Raw genomic sequence first — 17,255 nt, forward strand, 5'->3', positions numbered from 1 at the left:
TATCCCAAGGAAGTCATAAAGAAAGGAAAAAGACGGATATGTGCAAAAATGTCAGTAGTAGCTCTTTTTGGGGTAACAAAGAATTGGAAAATGAGTAGATGCCCATCAATTAGGGGATGACTGAATAAGTTATGGTATATAAAAGTAATGGAATATTATTGTTTTATAAAAAGTGATGAACAAACTGATTTGAGAAAGATCTAGAAAGATTTACATGAACTGATGCTAAGCAAAACAAAGAGAGCCAGGAATACATTGCATACAATAACAGTAACATTGTGTGATAGTCAACTATGAAAAACTTGGTTCTTCTCAGTGGTTCAGTGATCCAAGGCAATCCTAATAAACTTTGGAAAGAAAATGCCATCTGCATTCAGAGAAAGAACTCTGGAGACTGAATGTAAATAAACACATGTCATATTCACTTTTTATTCTTTTTTCTTTTTTTTAAAATCTCTTGTGGTTTTTTTTTCCCTTCCACACGATTCATAAAGAAATGTAAAAAAAAAAAAAAAAAATCAATGTACATGTGTAACAAAAAAAAAAAAAAAAGAAAAAGAAAAGAAAAAGAAAAAGAAAAAATAGACTGAACTCCTTGAGAATAGGGATTTAAAAAAAAAAATGCCATTGTTAATATCACCAGCACTTACCACACTGCCTGATACAAAATGCTTATTCACTTGATGATAATTTATATTATACTTTGTAACTTATAAAATCTTTTCCTCACAATAAAATTATAAGGTAATAAGAAGTATCATTATCCCCATTCATATATATGTACATATATATAAAAAGAACATATGTACACATATGTTTTCCGTGTATGTTCTATCTAGACAATAGAAATTCTTCTTTGACTGACATACAAGTAGGTACTAAGTACAAATTTACTGACTGAAAAAAAGATTTCATCATATCAATATATGAACAAAAGAGATGATAGTGGAATAAAGAGATAATTGCTGGACTCCATTATGTGCTTCATTAATGTCCTTGTGATATCAAAAGAAAGTAAAGACCCAAGCATATTTAATAGGATGCCTGTGGATAATTTATGGAAGGATATGAATAAGAATTGTATAGGATAAACCATCATGATTGAGTTATGAGCTGCATTGTTGAAGGGAATGTAAACATTCATAAGAGTACAGATCTATTTTCAGTATCTGAGTACTAAGATTAAGTTTATATGTCAAAAGATAGGGACTAATATCTTTTTATTTTAAAATGATTTGTCTCTCCTCTATTAAAGTAGGAATCATTTCTTTACAGATCCTTTTTATCTCTTATAGCTTTTGGAATTAAAAAAAATTATTTTACAATCTAATTGTTAGTAATAATCAGAATGAATGTTAAATAGAAAATGTGTGATTAATTAATTATATAAATATATATATTTCAAATCATATTGTCAAAAATCCTAAATAAACAAGATAATTCACAGAACTTTGAACCAATAATCAGTTCTTATTTGTAGTTCTCAATTCATCAGCTAAAATACTAATGAATTCTTCAGTATATGACACAAAAATGGAATTTTGTTCCATTTATTGAAATTAAACATTTTAAGACATACAAATAATTGGGGAAAGGAATGAAAGGAGAAGAATTTATATTAGCATCAAACTGTATAAGCCATTATCTTATAGTTCTCAGACACTATATAAATTTTTTGTAATAATCATCAGAGATCTTGAGCTGGAAGGAACCTTTGAAGTCATATTATCCAATCCCTTCCTTTTGTATATGAAGCCCAGCTAGGTAAAGTTGCACAGCTCACATAGTGAATGCTCAAGGAATGTTACCTACTATGTAGGGGTCCCATGAATTCAGTTCCTTTCCAACCTATTGTAAAAGTTCTGATTAACCTACATCAACATAGTTTTTTATTCATTTAAGATTTGAGAACTAGCTTAACAAATGAGTTAGTAACAATTATATTAACTATATAGCAAAATCCAAGTCATTCATTAAGGTGACCTAAACTGGCCAATTTATACCCATATTATTTTTGTTTAATAATTCCCAGGGAAATGATTGGGGAAGATAACTAGAATGTTCTGAGAACCAATCAATCAATTATTAAGTATTTTAGGTGCCTAATAGATGTCAATGCACTAAGGATAAAAGTACAAAGAATAAAATAATCTTCACTTGCAAAAAAGCTCAAATTCAAATAAAGGAGACAAAATTCATTTTTAAATATCTATAGCATAAATATAAAGTGGACAAATTCAATATAAATATTTAAATTAAAAGTAATTTATGAGGGAAGATATTCTCTGTTAGTTAAGGAGAATCAGAAAAGGCTTCAGGTAGGAAGCAGTACTTGAATATCACCTTAAAAGAAGAGAGGGACTCTATAAAATAGGTGAGGAGAAAGAGCATTCCCATCAAGGGGAAGATCAATACAAAGGCATAGATAAGGAAGACAGTATTTTGAGTATGGAATTGAGAGAAGGATACCTTAGTTAAGTCAAAGAATGGAGAGGGTAGTAGTAATAGTGTGTAATGGGACTGGAAAGACAATTTGGGGATAGGTTGTAAAGGACTCCAAAAGTTAAACAGAAGGATCTGTATTTTATCCTAGAGTAAAAAGAGAACAACTGAAGACAACTGAGTAGTGGATTCACATCACATCTGCACTCAAGGAAAACAACTTTGGTAACAATGTGCAGAAGGGACTGGAATAGAGAAAGACTAGTGACAGGGAAAAAACAAATGGAAGAAAAAGAGGTTAAAGAACACTTTACAAACACTATTTAATTTTATCCTCATAATATTCCTGGGAAGTAAGTAAAAATCATCCCCGTTTTGCAGTTGGAGAATTTAAGGCAGAGTGAAATTAAATGATCTCTTAAGAGTCACTTAAGAGTCAGGTGGTACCTGAGGCCAGGTTAGAATTCTAGTCTTCTTGATTCCAGTTTTAACATTTTACACTGTGCAACATAGGTGGTATAGTGAAGAGCAAAATGAAGAAATCATTCTTATTTCATTTATATTATAACCCAAGTTTGTTCTTAAGGATTCCCAAGAATTTAACTAAAATCTCTTTGAAAATGACTAGCTGATTAGTTATTTTTTTTAGTTGTAATCAATTCTTCATGATTCCATTTGGGGTTTTCTTGGCAAAAATACTAGAATTATTTGCCATGTCTTTTTCTGGCACATTTTACAGATTAGGTAGCTAAACAATAGGGTTTAGTGACTTGCCCAGGGTCATACGAGCTAGCAAATGGCTAGATTTTAACTCAAGAAGATCACTTGGGGATGGAGCCAAGGTAGTGAAGTAAAACCAGAAAGCTGCTCAAACTCTCCCAGTTTCCCTCAAAAAACTCATGAAACCAAACCTCTGAACAGAGACTGATGGAATGAAACCACTCTCTAGCTCAAGACAGACTGAAAAAGCTTCAAGAAAGATCAGTCTCACTAAGGTGAAAAGGATGTTCAACCCAGCTCAGACAGACTCTGGGAAAGCAGGTGAGAGGGTCTTAATCAGAGCAAATCAGCAAGTAAGACACTCAGTTCTGGCTCAGTAGAGGAGAGAATCAGTGGGGCAGCTTCTAATCCCAGCTCAAAAGGCAAACTCTGAGAAACCAGGCTGTTTCCCAAACAGAACAGGCAAAGCTACCCCCTGCAAACACAAGGAGCACTGTGCTAAAAGCCTAGATTCAGAAAGGCACAGGAAGTTTGAGACAGCACCCTCCTTTCTCCAGGAGCAGAACTTGACCTTAAAAATAAGGAAAAAAAAAAAAAAAAAAAAAGGAGGAAATATGGAAAGAAAAGGAAAGAAAATGAACAAGGAATAGAAAAGAACCTTGACTATAGAAAACTATTGTGGTGACAGGACAGACCAAAATACAAATTCAGAGCACAAAATGTCCACAGAAGAAATCTCAAAGAGTGATATGAATTGATTTCAAGCCCAAAGAGGCTTCTTGGAAATGCTCATAAAAGACTTTAAGAGGCAAATAATAGAGGGAGAAGAAAAAAAAAATGATAAAGAAATGAGAAGTATTCATGAAAGAGTCAACAGCTTGGAAAAAGAAGGAAAAAAATTGACTGAAGAAAATAACTCCTTAAAAAGTAGAATTAACTAAATGAAAAAAAGATACAAAAACTAATTGAAGAAAGTCACACGTTAAAAACTAGAATGGGGAAAACAAAAGCTTACATCTCTGTGAGACAGCAAGAATCAATCAAACTAAAAACAATGAAAAAAAAAATGGAAGAAAATGTGAAATGCCTTATTGGAAAAACAGCTAACTTGGAAAATAGATCCACAAGAAACAATATAAAACATTAATAGCCTATTTGAAGGCCATGACTAAAAATGGATCCTGGATAGCATTCTATAAGAGATCAATAAAGAAAGCTGCCCTAGATATTCTAAAAACATAGAAAGAAATACTCATTGAAAGAATCCATAGATCACCTTCAAGAAGAGATCTCACAAGGAAAACATCAAGAAACATTGTTGAGAAATTCCCAAACTACAATTTCAAGGGGAAACTGCTGCAAGCTAAAAGACAAAAATAATTCAAATATCAAGTAGCAAATCAGGATTACCCAGGATCTGGCAGCTTCTACAATAAAGTATCAGAAGGCCTGGAATACCATATTCTGAAAGGCAAAGGACCTAGGATTACAAGAATTAACTCTTTCAGGGGAGGAGATGCATTTTCAATGAAGTAAGAAACTTTCGATCATTGCTGTGGGGAGCTGGCACTAATCTACAGGCGATAAAGCCACATTCCTAAAACTACTCTAACCTTGAATAAACAGACATCTAGACGTCTCCTGGAGTTTCCTACATCATCAAAGGCCCCTGATCAATTCATCTTTTGGCAGGAAAAAATATCTTTGTCTAGGGCCCTCTGTACTGAGTTCGCACGACCCTCACTCCCTTACAACCCACCATAAATACTTGTACTTTTGCCCACAATAAATGAGACTTGATCAGAAAGCTTATCTTGTCTCTATTCTATGTGTCTCCTGTCTCTTGCCCCTTCTCTTCTCTTTCAGGGTCCACACACTCTCTAGTCCTGCAGGTTGGGACACATTGCTATTGAAAAACAACCAAAACTAAACAGAAAATTTAAATTCCAAACACAGGACTCAAGAAAAGAATAGAAAGGTAAACAGGAAAAATACATATTATTTAAAAGTCAAACTGTTTACATCCCTAGGTAGAAAAACAATACCTCTTGTGAACTGTATCTGTTATTGGGGCAGACAGAGAAGGGGTATCACATGGACTGAAGGTGTGCTTGTGAATGGATTGGATGTGATGATATCAAGGAAAAGTGATTAAGGAGTGAGAAAGTCTGTTCTAGAAACAGAGTAAAGGAGAAGTATAATGGGACACATTAGTTCCTATGAAGAGGCACAAAAGCCCTATTACAATATAGGGAAAGAAGGGAGGGGGATGAGCATAGTCTGAAGCTTGATCTCATCAGTTTTGGTTCTATAAGGGAATACCTTAATCATTCTGTTGGGAAAAGAAATTTATCTAACCCTAAAAAGAAGTAGGAGGAGAAAGAGAAAAGAAAAGGGAGGGATAGAATAGAAAGGAGGGCAGAAACACTAGGAAAAAAGGGAACAGAAGGGGGGAAAGGATTGATAGGAGATAAGGTAGTGGGTAGGGTAGGTTAAAAAAATTACAAAGGACAGGGTGAAAAGAGAGAACCTGAAGTAAAAAAAAAAGTAGGTGTTGCAATTCTGATCTCAGATAAAGCAAAAATAAAAATACATCTTAGTAAAAAAGATAAGGAAGGAAAGTACATCCTGATAAAAAGAGTACTGTAAACAATGAAGTAGTAATGATACTAAATGTGTCTGTACTAAGTGGTTGAGCAGCCAAATTCCTAGAGAAGACTTTAAACCAATTACAGGAAGAAACTGACAACAAAACTAAACTAGTTGGGGACTTCAACCTTCCGCTCTCAGAATCAGACAACTTAAACACAAAATAAATTGAAAAGAAATTAGGGAGGTTAATAGGATCCTAGAAAACTTAGATCTGATAAACCTTTGGAGAAACCTTTGGAGAAAATTGAATACAGACAAAAAGAAATATACCTTTCTCTTGGCAATAAATGGTTCATACTGAACCATGCTAAATTAGATAATTATTGTCTCTATCAATTCCACTGACTTAGTACCTTGTAAGAATCCTAACATAATACATTATAACCAAGTAGGATTTATAACAGGAACGTAGGACTGGTTCAATACCAGGAAAACTATTACCATAATCAACCATATCAATAACAAAATCAACAGAAATCATATGATAATCTCAATAGGTACAAAATAGGTTTGTGTTTGACAAAACACAGCATCCTTCCTATTAAAAAAAACTGGAGAGCAAGGGATAAAGGGAGCGTTCCTTAAAATAATAAACAGTATATATCTAAAACCAACATCAAGCATTATTTGTAATGGAGAGAAATTGAACGCATTCCCAATAAGATCAGAGGTGGAACAAACACGCGCATTATCACCACTATTATTCAATACTGTAATAGAAATGTTGGTTTTAGGAATATAAAAAGGAAAAGAAATGAAAAGAATTGGAATAGGCACAGAGGAGATAAAACTATCGCTTTTTACAGATGATATGATAATATGTTTAGAGAATCCCAGAAAATCATCCAAGAACCTACTTGAAACAATTTTCTTTAGTAAAGTTGCAGAATATAAAATAAACCCACACAAATCATCTCTATTTCCATGTTTTATTGACAAAGCTCATTAACAAGAGATAGAAAAAGAAATTCCATTTAAAATAACTGTAGAAAAAATAAAATACTTGGAGATCTACCTGCCAAGACAAACCCAAGAACTATATGAACACATTCAAAATACATCTCACACAAATAAAGTGAGATCTAAACAATGGGAAAAATATCAATTGCTTATGGGTAGGCCAAGCTAATACAATATAAATGAAAATTCAAGCTAAATTGGTCTGCTTGCTCAGTGCCATACCAATCAAACTGCCAAAAAATTATTTTATAGAATTAGAGAAAATAATAACAAAATTCATCTGGAAGAACAAAAGGTTAAGAAAATCAAGGGAATCAATTAAAAAAAAAAAAAACACAAAGGATGGTGTCTTAGCAGTACTAAACCTAACACTATATTGTAAAGTAGCAGTAATCAAAACCATTTGACACTAGCTTAGAAATAGAGTGGTGGATTAGTGGAATAGATTAGATACACATGACACAATAAGCAAGGTCTAAAATAATCTAGTATTTGATAAAACCCCCAAGCCCAGTTTCCAAACTCACTTTTTAACAAAAATTGCTGGGAAAACTGAAAAATAGACCTATGTCTACACCCAATACCAAATAAGGTCAAAATTGGTACATGTTTTGAGAATAAAGGATGATACCATAAAGAAATTAGAAAAGCAAAGGCTAATTTACCTATTAGATCTTTGGAGAAGGGAGGAATTTATGACCAAAGAAGAACTAGAGAACGTTGTAAAAGGCAAAATGGACAACTTTGATCATATTAAATTCAAAAGTTTTTGCACAAACAAAACCAATAGAAACAATATTAAAAGGGAAGTACAAAGCTGGGGAAAAAATCTTTACAGACAGTATTTCTAATAAAGGTTGTATTTCTAAAATATATAAAGAACTGTATCAAATTTATAAGAGTACAAGTCATTCCCCAATTGATAAATTGTCAGAGGATATGAACAGACAATTTTCAGATGACAAAATTAAAGCCATTTATAGTTATATGAAAAAATGTCAAAATCAAAAATTGACTAGAGAAATGTAAAACAACTCTGGTATCACCTCATATTTCTCAGATTGACTAAGATGATAGAAAAAGAGAATGATAAATGTTGGACAGGATGTGAGAAAACTGGGACACTGATGCATTGTTGGTGGAATTGTGAAATGATCCAACCATTCTGGAGAGCGATCTGGAACTATGCTCAAAGGGCCATAAAACTGTGTGTATCCTTTGACCCAGCAGTGCCACTACTGAGTGTGTATCCAAAGGAAATCATAAAAGAGGATAAAGTACTTATATGTGCAAAAATGTTTATAGCAGCTTTTTGTCGTAGCAAAGAATTGGAAAGTGCGTTAGATGCCCATCAAGTGGGAAATGACTGAACAAGTTGTGGTTTATGAAGATAATTGAATTTTTTTTTATGAAAAATGATAAACAAGCTGATTTTAGAAAGACCTAGAAAGATTTTCTGAACTGATGCTGAGTGAAACAAGCAGAACCAGTGATATATTATACACAATAACAACAAGAATGTGCAATGATCAACTATGAAAGTCTTGGTTCTTCTCAGTGGTTCAATCATCCAAAGCAATCTCAACAGACTTTGGACAGAAAATGCCATCTGCATCCAGAAAAAGAACTATGGAGACTGAATGTAAATCAACACATGCTATATTTATATTCACTTCTTTTTTTCTTTTCCTCTCTTGGTTTTTCCTTTTGCTCTGATTTTTCTCACCCCATATGATTCATAAAGCAAAGTGTATTAAAAATAAATAAATTTAAAAAAAAAAGATTAGTCTTGAACTCAAGAAGACAGATCTTCCTAACTCTAGGTCTGGCACTAACTACCATACCACTTAGCTGCTTATTAAGATGACTACAATGTCCTTATACTGGACCAGTGACTTCTTTGAGCTTCAATCTCAACTGACCAATTGCTCATTAGACATTTGAAATTGATTGTTCCAAAGACATCTTAATCTTAATATGTCTAAAAGTGAATTCATTATCTTTTCCCAAAAACTACTTCTTCCAAACTATTTCTCTATTTCGGTTGAAGGTGTCACCATCCTTCCAGTCTACCAATTTCATGACAATGGCATTATCTTGGAAACCTTACTCACCTTCTCTCCCACATAGCCTGTAAGTTAAACATTTTATCATTTCTTTTTCAACAAATCTTTTGCATCTGACCACTTCTCTCTATTCACATAGCTTCTTATTCAGATCAGATTTTCATCACCACTCACCAGAATATTATAAAGCCTCTTAATTGTTTTCCTTGACTCAAGTCAGTTATATACAACATATCTGCCAAATTTACTCCTCTTGAGCAGAGATCTGATAGATTAAATCCGGGGGTTTTACTTCTAAGTAAATTACTTCTAAGATAATATATTAATTCTTCTGTTTAGCTTTTAAAACCCTTCACAGCCTGATCCTTGCCTGCATTCACAACTTCACTAGACATTACTCCCCCATCTAAACTCTTTGATCCATGCCTATTTGTTCCACATGCATAAAATGTGCCTCTGTCAAAAGACTTACCTTCCATACAAAGCTTTTTCTGATCCTAAAGAACTAGTGCTCTTCCTGCTAAGTTATATTTAAGTGATATGTGTATGTTGGTGCGTATATATGTATATGTGTATGCATGTTTGTATACACATACATAATACACATATTTAAATGTATATGTATTATGTATTTATCTGATACCTTCAATGTCAGTGCAATTTTAAGCTATTAAGGTTTTTATTCTATTTTTATTCTATTATTTTATTAAAGTTTTTATTCTATATATATATTTATATATGAAAATATTTATGTCTATATATGTCTCTCTCTCTATAGACCTATATGAAGATATACACATATACACATATAAACACACTTGTTATCTTCCCCATTAGAATCTATCTTGTATATATAGGGATTGGCTTATTCTGTGCATTTGCATCTCGTATCATTTAGTACAGTCTCCAGCATTCAGTAGCACTTAATTGTTCCTTGATTGACTTATTGATTAAGAACTATCAGTCAAGATAATGTAAAAAGAGATAAAGAATCTAATATATATGTAATTAAATAGGTGCTTTGAAGCACTAATATAGAGCTTTTAACTGAATTTGAATAAATTAGAATAAAAACAATCACTTTCATTTTTTTTGGCTTGTTAGAATATCTCTCTCTCTCTCTCTCTCTCTCTATATATATATATATATGTAAGATACATAATGATTTATAGTTCACATAATATGTGAAGTGCAAAATGTGTTTCTACAAAGAATGAAATACAATGCATCAAACTTCTTAATAGTATTCATATATGTGTGTGTATGTATGTGTATGTGTGGTTGTGGGTGTCAGAAATATACTTACCTGAATATATTCTGTAAGAGTGTTGAAGACCTGTTTTGCCACTTGAATTGCTTTGGAAAAATTTCGTTGTCCTTGTTCATCAATTACATCTTTCCCAGAGTAATACCAGTAAAAATCACTAATTGATTCCTACAATATAGAGAAAAAAAAATTATAGCTGTCACTTTTCTAACAATTATAATTGGAACATCCAACAATCAAGAGTTAGAATGATCTGGCAAATGAAAGTAAATGGAAAATTTTTTGAAGAAAGAGTCTTCAATGCATGATATTCTTTAATACTACAAAATTTATCTAGCATTTCCTTCTCCAGATAACAGCCCATTAAAGAGATGTACATAATGTGGAAACGAGCTTTAAAATTACATTTTATACTTAATTAATTTAATAATTTAATTCCACAAACATAGTTTTATAGAATTGAGAGAATTGTTAAATATACATCCATAAAAATATTTGATACCATGTCTGTGAAACAGTGGCAAAGCAAAAATAAATCAAGGAACCGAATCTTTTTGATATAGATATCTTCTTCATACTTCTGAAATAAATCCAGAACAAACCATACAGAATAAGTTATTTACTGTGTCTCTTTTGCATCTTTTGATGTCTTTTTTGTCTCTTTTGGATTTAAGGTAATGGTAAGATGTATTATAATGCCAACAACAACAGTATACCTATGAAAACTAGATTGATCTCTACTCAATAAGATATTTAAAATTAAATTTAAAAAGTATATCCTAGAAAAAATTTTAACTGATGAAGTTATTTTGCCTATGTGAGGGGATAATGTAAAATTATGTTTATATTTGCTATCTTTTATGTAATTAATTCAGAAATTAAATTTATTTTATCTCATTACTTTGTGATTAAAGATGTATCAAACTTTGATATTAGAGAAAAGTAGAAAAAATAGATTTGAAGATTTTTTTAAATAATGTCATTGATTTATTTTTTCCACTGAAGTCAGAAAAATAAACTATGTACTTGAGGACCATATTTATTAACAAGTTAGACAATGTTTTAGAATTCTTTAGTTTGTCAAAGCACTGGGCTTTTATAAAATCTAGCTCTTGAACTATGATTCTGTGATGGTATAGCAGGGGTCCTCAAACTTTTTAAATAGGGGGCCAGTTCACTGTCCCTCAGACTGTTGGAGGACCAGACTATAGTAAAAACAAAAACTTTATATTTTGTGGGCCTTTAAATAAAGAAACTTCATAGCCCTGGGTGAGGTGGATAATCGTCCTCCGCTGCCGCATCTGGCCCGCGGGCCCATAGTTTGAGGACCCCTGGATAGAGTATGGCATATGAAGTCAAAAGATCAAGTTTCAAATCCTGGCTCTGACATTAAATTTCTCTTGGACCATCAGCAAATGATTTAATCTCTCTGAGCCTCAATTCCCTTGTCTGAGATGAAAGCTTGGATTTTTTTTAGCTTTTAATTTTTGATCCCCTATAGGTTTGAAAATTTTCATATTAATTAAGATAATGGTGATTGGTTTCAAAGAAGCAATTTTTAATTTTAAACAAACATAATTTGGAATGGCACTTAAACTATCAAACTATAACCAAAGATGAGTAATTATGGAAGTTTCAAGCTCTTTTTCCCAAAATTTCTCCCCATTCAGTGTGGTAAAGAACAGGTAATAATTTCTAGGTAAATTGTAAAAATTAAATCAACTCAAAAGCTCTGGAAAAAAGTAAAGGAATGAACACGAACCCAGAAAATAAACAAAACAAAACAGAAAGCTAGGAAACAAGGGAGCAGAGAACTAAGAAAGAGGACATAGTGATCCAACATTATGAACTAATATGAACATTACTTTTATCTCTGGAGGCTAAGGAATCAAAAATATAATATTCAGAACGTTTCTTTTAATCAAACATCAGAACATAGGCAAAAAACATGTCATAATTCAGGGTTTGCCAAATCATTCCAACTCTTTTGATCACTTCAGTGGCTAGTAGTATAGAAGATAAAGTACCTGAACTCTCAGTAAGTAGTCCACTGTGGAGATGATTATATTAACAGTTGTATTATTACCAGTCTGAGTTCTCAGATAATTCTGAAAATCTACATGAATTTAAAAAAGAGGAAAATCATTGTGCTAGCTCAAACTATAGTTATTTAAACAAATAATAGATATTCTTCCCCTTAATTATGTAACAAAGAATTGTTTTAAAATAAAAATTTAATCATTATACAAAATTCCAAAAATAATTCATAAGTATCATCCTTCTAAGTGAGTCAGAGAATACAAGTATTTTTGAAAATGTTTTATGCTAAAAAAAATTTACACATATTTTTTTTTTCCTAAAAGAACTATGACTGTTATAGGTTTCCACATCATAATATAGAAATTTAGGAATCTAATCATTAAGACTTCATGAAGTCTGTCAAACTCTTAACACAGCATAACAAAGAAAAAAACCACACAACACTTTATTCAAATCCAAATTCCACTACTTAATATATTCATGTTTTAGATTTGACTTTAGTCACTTGACCATTCTGTCTTAGTTTCCTTCTTTAAAAATGAATATACATTTAATCTAATTAAATCAAAATTTAATTTGTGATAATCAAAGAAATAATAGATTTGAAAACCCTTTGAAAAATTATCTCATGATTTAAAATTATAAAATAATAAGGAAACCCCTTGTAAACCTTAAGTTTCTGTGTAAATGTGAGATATTGCTGCCATTGCTGAGACCAAAGAAAATGTATTTCTTGCTACCATCACTTGATCTGGATGGTTTGGAAGATGCCTCACAAACCTGAGTTATGTCCTTCACAAAGCAACTGGAGGAAACGGAAGAGGTCACAAGTGAATTCATCATCCTGCAATACCTTCTCTCCTGCAGAAAGGTCATATTATAAAGCATTACTAATCACTCTCAATTCCCATAATTCCTCCCCAGCTGCAACCCCAACAGAACCTGCAAGTTAATCTAATATTGTTCTGAGCCAAAAATAATTGCAAATCATAGCATCACTTCTATCTGAAGTTCATGAAAGCATGAACTTGCCAGATAGATGCCATTTCCCTTTGTAAAAACATTTACACTTTAAATACCGAAATTTATTTCTGTTAAATGTAGCAGCATGGGTTTGGCAACATTTTAAAACAACTTGTTGATTTTTTTACATTTGTGATTTGGGAATATGTTTTTGGTTTATGTGGGCATGAATTTTGTATCACATACAATATTTAATGTAGATCCAAACTGTCCTTCCTGTGAGAAAATGAATTACTATTGTGTTTCTTTCAAACAGGAATTTAAAAAAGGATTATGTGGGCATGAATTCTCTATCACATACAATATTGTGTTTCTTGCAAATAAGAAGTTAAAAAAGGCTTCTTTTGTAGAAATGTCAATTACTAGGAAGCTTCTATTTTGCATGACATATTTTTGTTTACAGACAACAATAGGTCAAGGAATGCTCAAGAAGAGCTGACATAGCAAAAGTAAGTACTTTAAGAAGTTCTGTTCCAAGGCTCTTAGAGAAATAGTAAATGGGCAGTTTAGGGGAAAACTTCAGTAGCTTCTGAGAACTAAAATTAAAATTTATAGGAAGAATAATGCAAACTATTAGTCAAATGAGATAATAAGTCTAGACAAAAATATACTATAGCCACAGAAGATACTTTTTTTTTTTTTTACAAAGAGAAAAAAGATATACATGAGCAAGAAAAATGCGGGTTTTTATCAGTTAATTTGATCCCTCTGAACACTGTTTATTTCCCCATGAGACAAACATACAAATAAAAAAAAAATTAATCTTTTTGACTATTTGGTCCCCAAATCTGAGATTCATAGCAAAATGGTATAATAAGTATTTTTAAAGGAAGCAAAAGCAATTACATATTTTAATTACTTATTAAGTTAGAAATAATCTGAATTAAGATAGGAAAATATGTAGTGATCAGATATGTATAGAAAATTTGAATGATCAGTATTACAAATAACTGATGGGCATAGCTTATGACTTTCAAAGTGAGAAGCTTCAGTATCATGGTAAGATTAGGCAGCAAAATCATTTAAAAAAATGAATGTGTACATTAAAAAAATATAAAACCACTAGGCTCATTTCTCTATGCCTTCTAAAATGTAATATTCAGGGACTAAAAGTAGCATAAAGAAATATAGATTCACATGTAAAATTAAGCATATAGATTATGGAAATAAACATATTGCTCTCATAATAATAAAGCTTCCTTTGAGTTAATCTCACAAATGAAAAGTCATTTGGGGATAAGTGATGGCAGTGATTTTGAACTTAAATATCGGACAAAAAGCCAACCTAATTTCTTGATTTCTAGGTAATAAGTTAAATATGTTAACTTTAACTACTTAAGAGATCTTATTAATGGCTATATAAATTTCTTTTTAAGATAAGGAAAGGATTGAGTTTTTAAGGAAGACAATAGAAAAATTCATGGCAAATTCCAGCATTTAGGGTTTTGTTGCTTTTGCTGACTCATAAAGAGAAATGAGTTTGAAATAAAATTATACATTACTGTAGACAAATCAATGGTAAGCTAGACCAGAATTTTCTTAGAGAAAGGATAGAAGAAATATTCAGACTACTGAGGTTCACTTTCTATAGATACGTGCTTCATTTACCTAACCTAGGCATGTCAAGAAAAAGTGAGAGTATAGACATGTAAGTAAAATGTCATATATTTCAAGTTCTGTGAATTTCATTTAATATTGCTGCATTCTGATATAATTTTTATGTTTCCTATGACATCTAAAGTACGTAAGCATTGTATGTTTCAGTTGCATCCAATTGGTGTTTTTTTGACAGACAAATTAGTTTGCTATTTCCTTCTCCAACTCATTTTACAGATGAAGAAACTGAGACGGAATTAAGTGACTTGCCCAGGGACACACAGTAAATATCTGTGGTCAGATTGGAGCTCAGAAAGATGACTCCAGGCTGGGTACTCTATCTACTGTACCACTAAGTTGCTCATAATATATGCTTAGCATTATTAAGAACTATAGAGTATTATATAACTTTAAAACTACTATGCTCATATAAATTTCAAAGAAAAAATAAAAAACACAACTAGTTGATCAGTTAAAACTAAGATCGTATAGCTTGCTATTTCAGATTAATGAATCTACATTTCAAAGTATTCAATGTTAGAAAAGAGGACATAACTTCCTTTTGTACGTAATGTTTTAATCAGCCTAGATATAGCAGTTGAATACTTAAATTGTGCAGTCTCAAAAATGTAAAGATAGGCACACAATTGTTATTTGAAAATGGTCTTTGGTAACATGTCTATTAGAATATATTTTCTATTCAAGTAGCTAAAGATTAAGTTAAATACATACTAATTTTTTTAAAACTGAGAGGACTCATATTTGATACTTTATAAATAGCTCAATTTTTTATATTTATGTAAATTACAAATCAATCTATCAGTACACATTTATTAAGGACCTATTATATACCAATGAATTAAGCTAGGTATTAGAAGTAAAAAGAAAAATGAAAAGTTGCTTCCTTATCAAGAATTTCCATTTTATTGCAGAATATTTTCTAACATAGAACAGATAATTAACAAAATGAATACAAAATGATTTCAGGGAAGGGAAGGGCAAGTAGTTTTAACAACCAGAAATTTTTTTAAAGTAAATAACATTTTCATTGACTCAAAGGGAGCAAAGATTGTTCAATGAGGCAAAGATGAAAAGGTAGAACAGTTTATATATGGGTACCTTCCTAGGCCAAGGCATGGAGGTTAAAGATGGAGTGTTGTATATGAAGAATATGTAGGAGGCCAGAGAGGTTGAAAGCAGATTATGAAAGGTTTTCCTGCCAGAGGAATTTTTATTTTATCCTAGAGGCAATAGAGACCCTTTGATCTGCTCAATCCTGTGCTTAAAGGAATATCATTTTGTTTCTGTGTGAAAGATGATCTGGAGATGGCAGGAGACCAGTTAGAGATGATGGTAGTAACCAAGCAAAACATGCTACAGATAGCCTAGGATAGTTATGATGTCAATACAGAAAAGGGGACAGATGTTGAAATAGAGGAAAGAGAAAACAAGAATTAGAAACTCAGTAATAAAGTCTGTGTTGAGTGGGTTTTTGAAGTTCACTTATCTGTTTTTCCTCTGGAGATGAGTCACATATTACTGATCATTTAATATAAGGTTACGATATGTTGAAAATTTCAGGCCTTTTTGGAAGCAGTGGATTGGTTTGACTTTCTAAACACATTTGTAATACAGTCTATTTTACTCCTGTAATATAAAGATCATAGGACCTTTTCATCTGACTTGTAGCCAAAACCTGACTGACTTTTTATTCCCACTCTTTTGAATATAGTTATTCTTAATGAATGCTTTTTTCTTCATTTCCTCATTCAAAATAAGTTCTTATGTAAAGATCAAATCTTAAAAATTAGTATTGACATATTATAGACAAAATTGTTACATTAAAATTTGTTATGATACCAAACAAAGCAGGATAGTTGAGGTAAGAGGGGGTCTAAACCTGATTTCATTAATATAAAGAACTCTTATTATGGAAATTTCCTTCATAAATGCATATTGTGCAATAAATCTAAAATTAATTTTTTAAAGGGTTTCCTGGGAAATTAAAGGGTTAAATGGTTTAACAATGGTCAGGCAATATATATCAGTGTCAGGTGCTACCCTCTATTCTCCAGACAACTGGGTGACTGAGGCTGCTGAAGTGGATGCAATTGCATTGAGGAACATCAGGGCAAAGTTTAGAAACAGAGCTGCTAGTAAATAGCAGGAATAGATGAGGACACTCTAGGAAATTACATTGACATTAATTTTGATGTGTCCACTGCCTTCATATGAACTGTATTTAAGATCTACCTGAAGTAGCTATGGTGTTATTAAATACATAAATTCATGCCTTCAAACAAAAATATATACCTTATAAAGGTACAGAGTGAATAGAGTTATGACTTTTGGAGCTGAGTCACTTCTTTGTTTAATTTCAAATTGAAATGATAAGTAGTAGAGCTACAACTATTTATCTAGCACATCTGTACAGTAATTTAATTACTCTCAGGTTAAAATGCTGCAAGAGCCCATGCTGCATGTAAATG

The 17,255-nt window shown here is 31.8% G+C and overlaps 1 protein-coding gene across 1 annotated transcript in view; it reads right to left on the reverse strand.

Moving 5' to 3' along the window:
• RYR2 (ryanodine receptor 2) overlaps positions 1-17,255 on the reverse strand; it is a 522,738-nt gene that overhangs the window by 72,553 nt on the left and 432,930 nt on the right. Inside the window, exons 87-89 of the mRNA XM_051996568.1 lie at positions 12,928-13,008; positions 12,135-12,223; positions 10,147-10,275 (exon numbers count right to left, since the gene is read on the reverse strand). Of these exons, the coding sequence (XP_051852528.1) occupies positions 10,147-10,275; positions 12,135-12,223; positions 12,928-13,008 (299 nt within the window). The remainder of the gene's footprint in view (positions 1-10,146; positions 10,276-12,134; positions 12,224-12,927; positions 13,009-17,255) is intronic.

The sequence above is a fragment of the Antechinus flavipes genome, chromosome 4 (genome assembly GCF_016432865.1).
Source record: "Antechinus flavipes isolate AdamAnt ecotype Samford, QLD, Australia chromosome 4, AdamAnt_v2, whole genome shotgun sequence".
NCBI classification, from domain to species: Eukaryota; Metazoa; Chordata; class Mammalia; order Dasyuromorphia; family Dasyuridae; genus Antechinus; species Antechinus flavipes.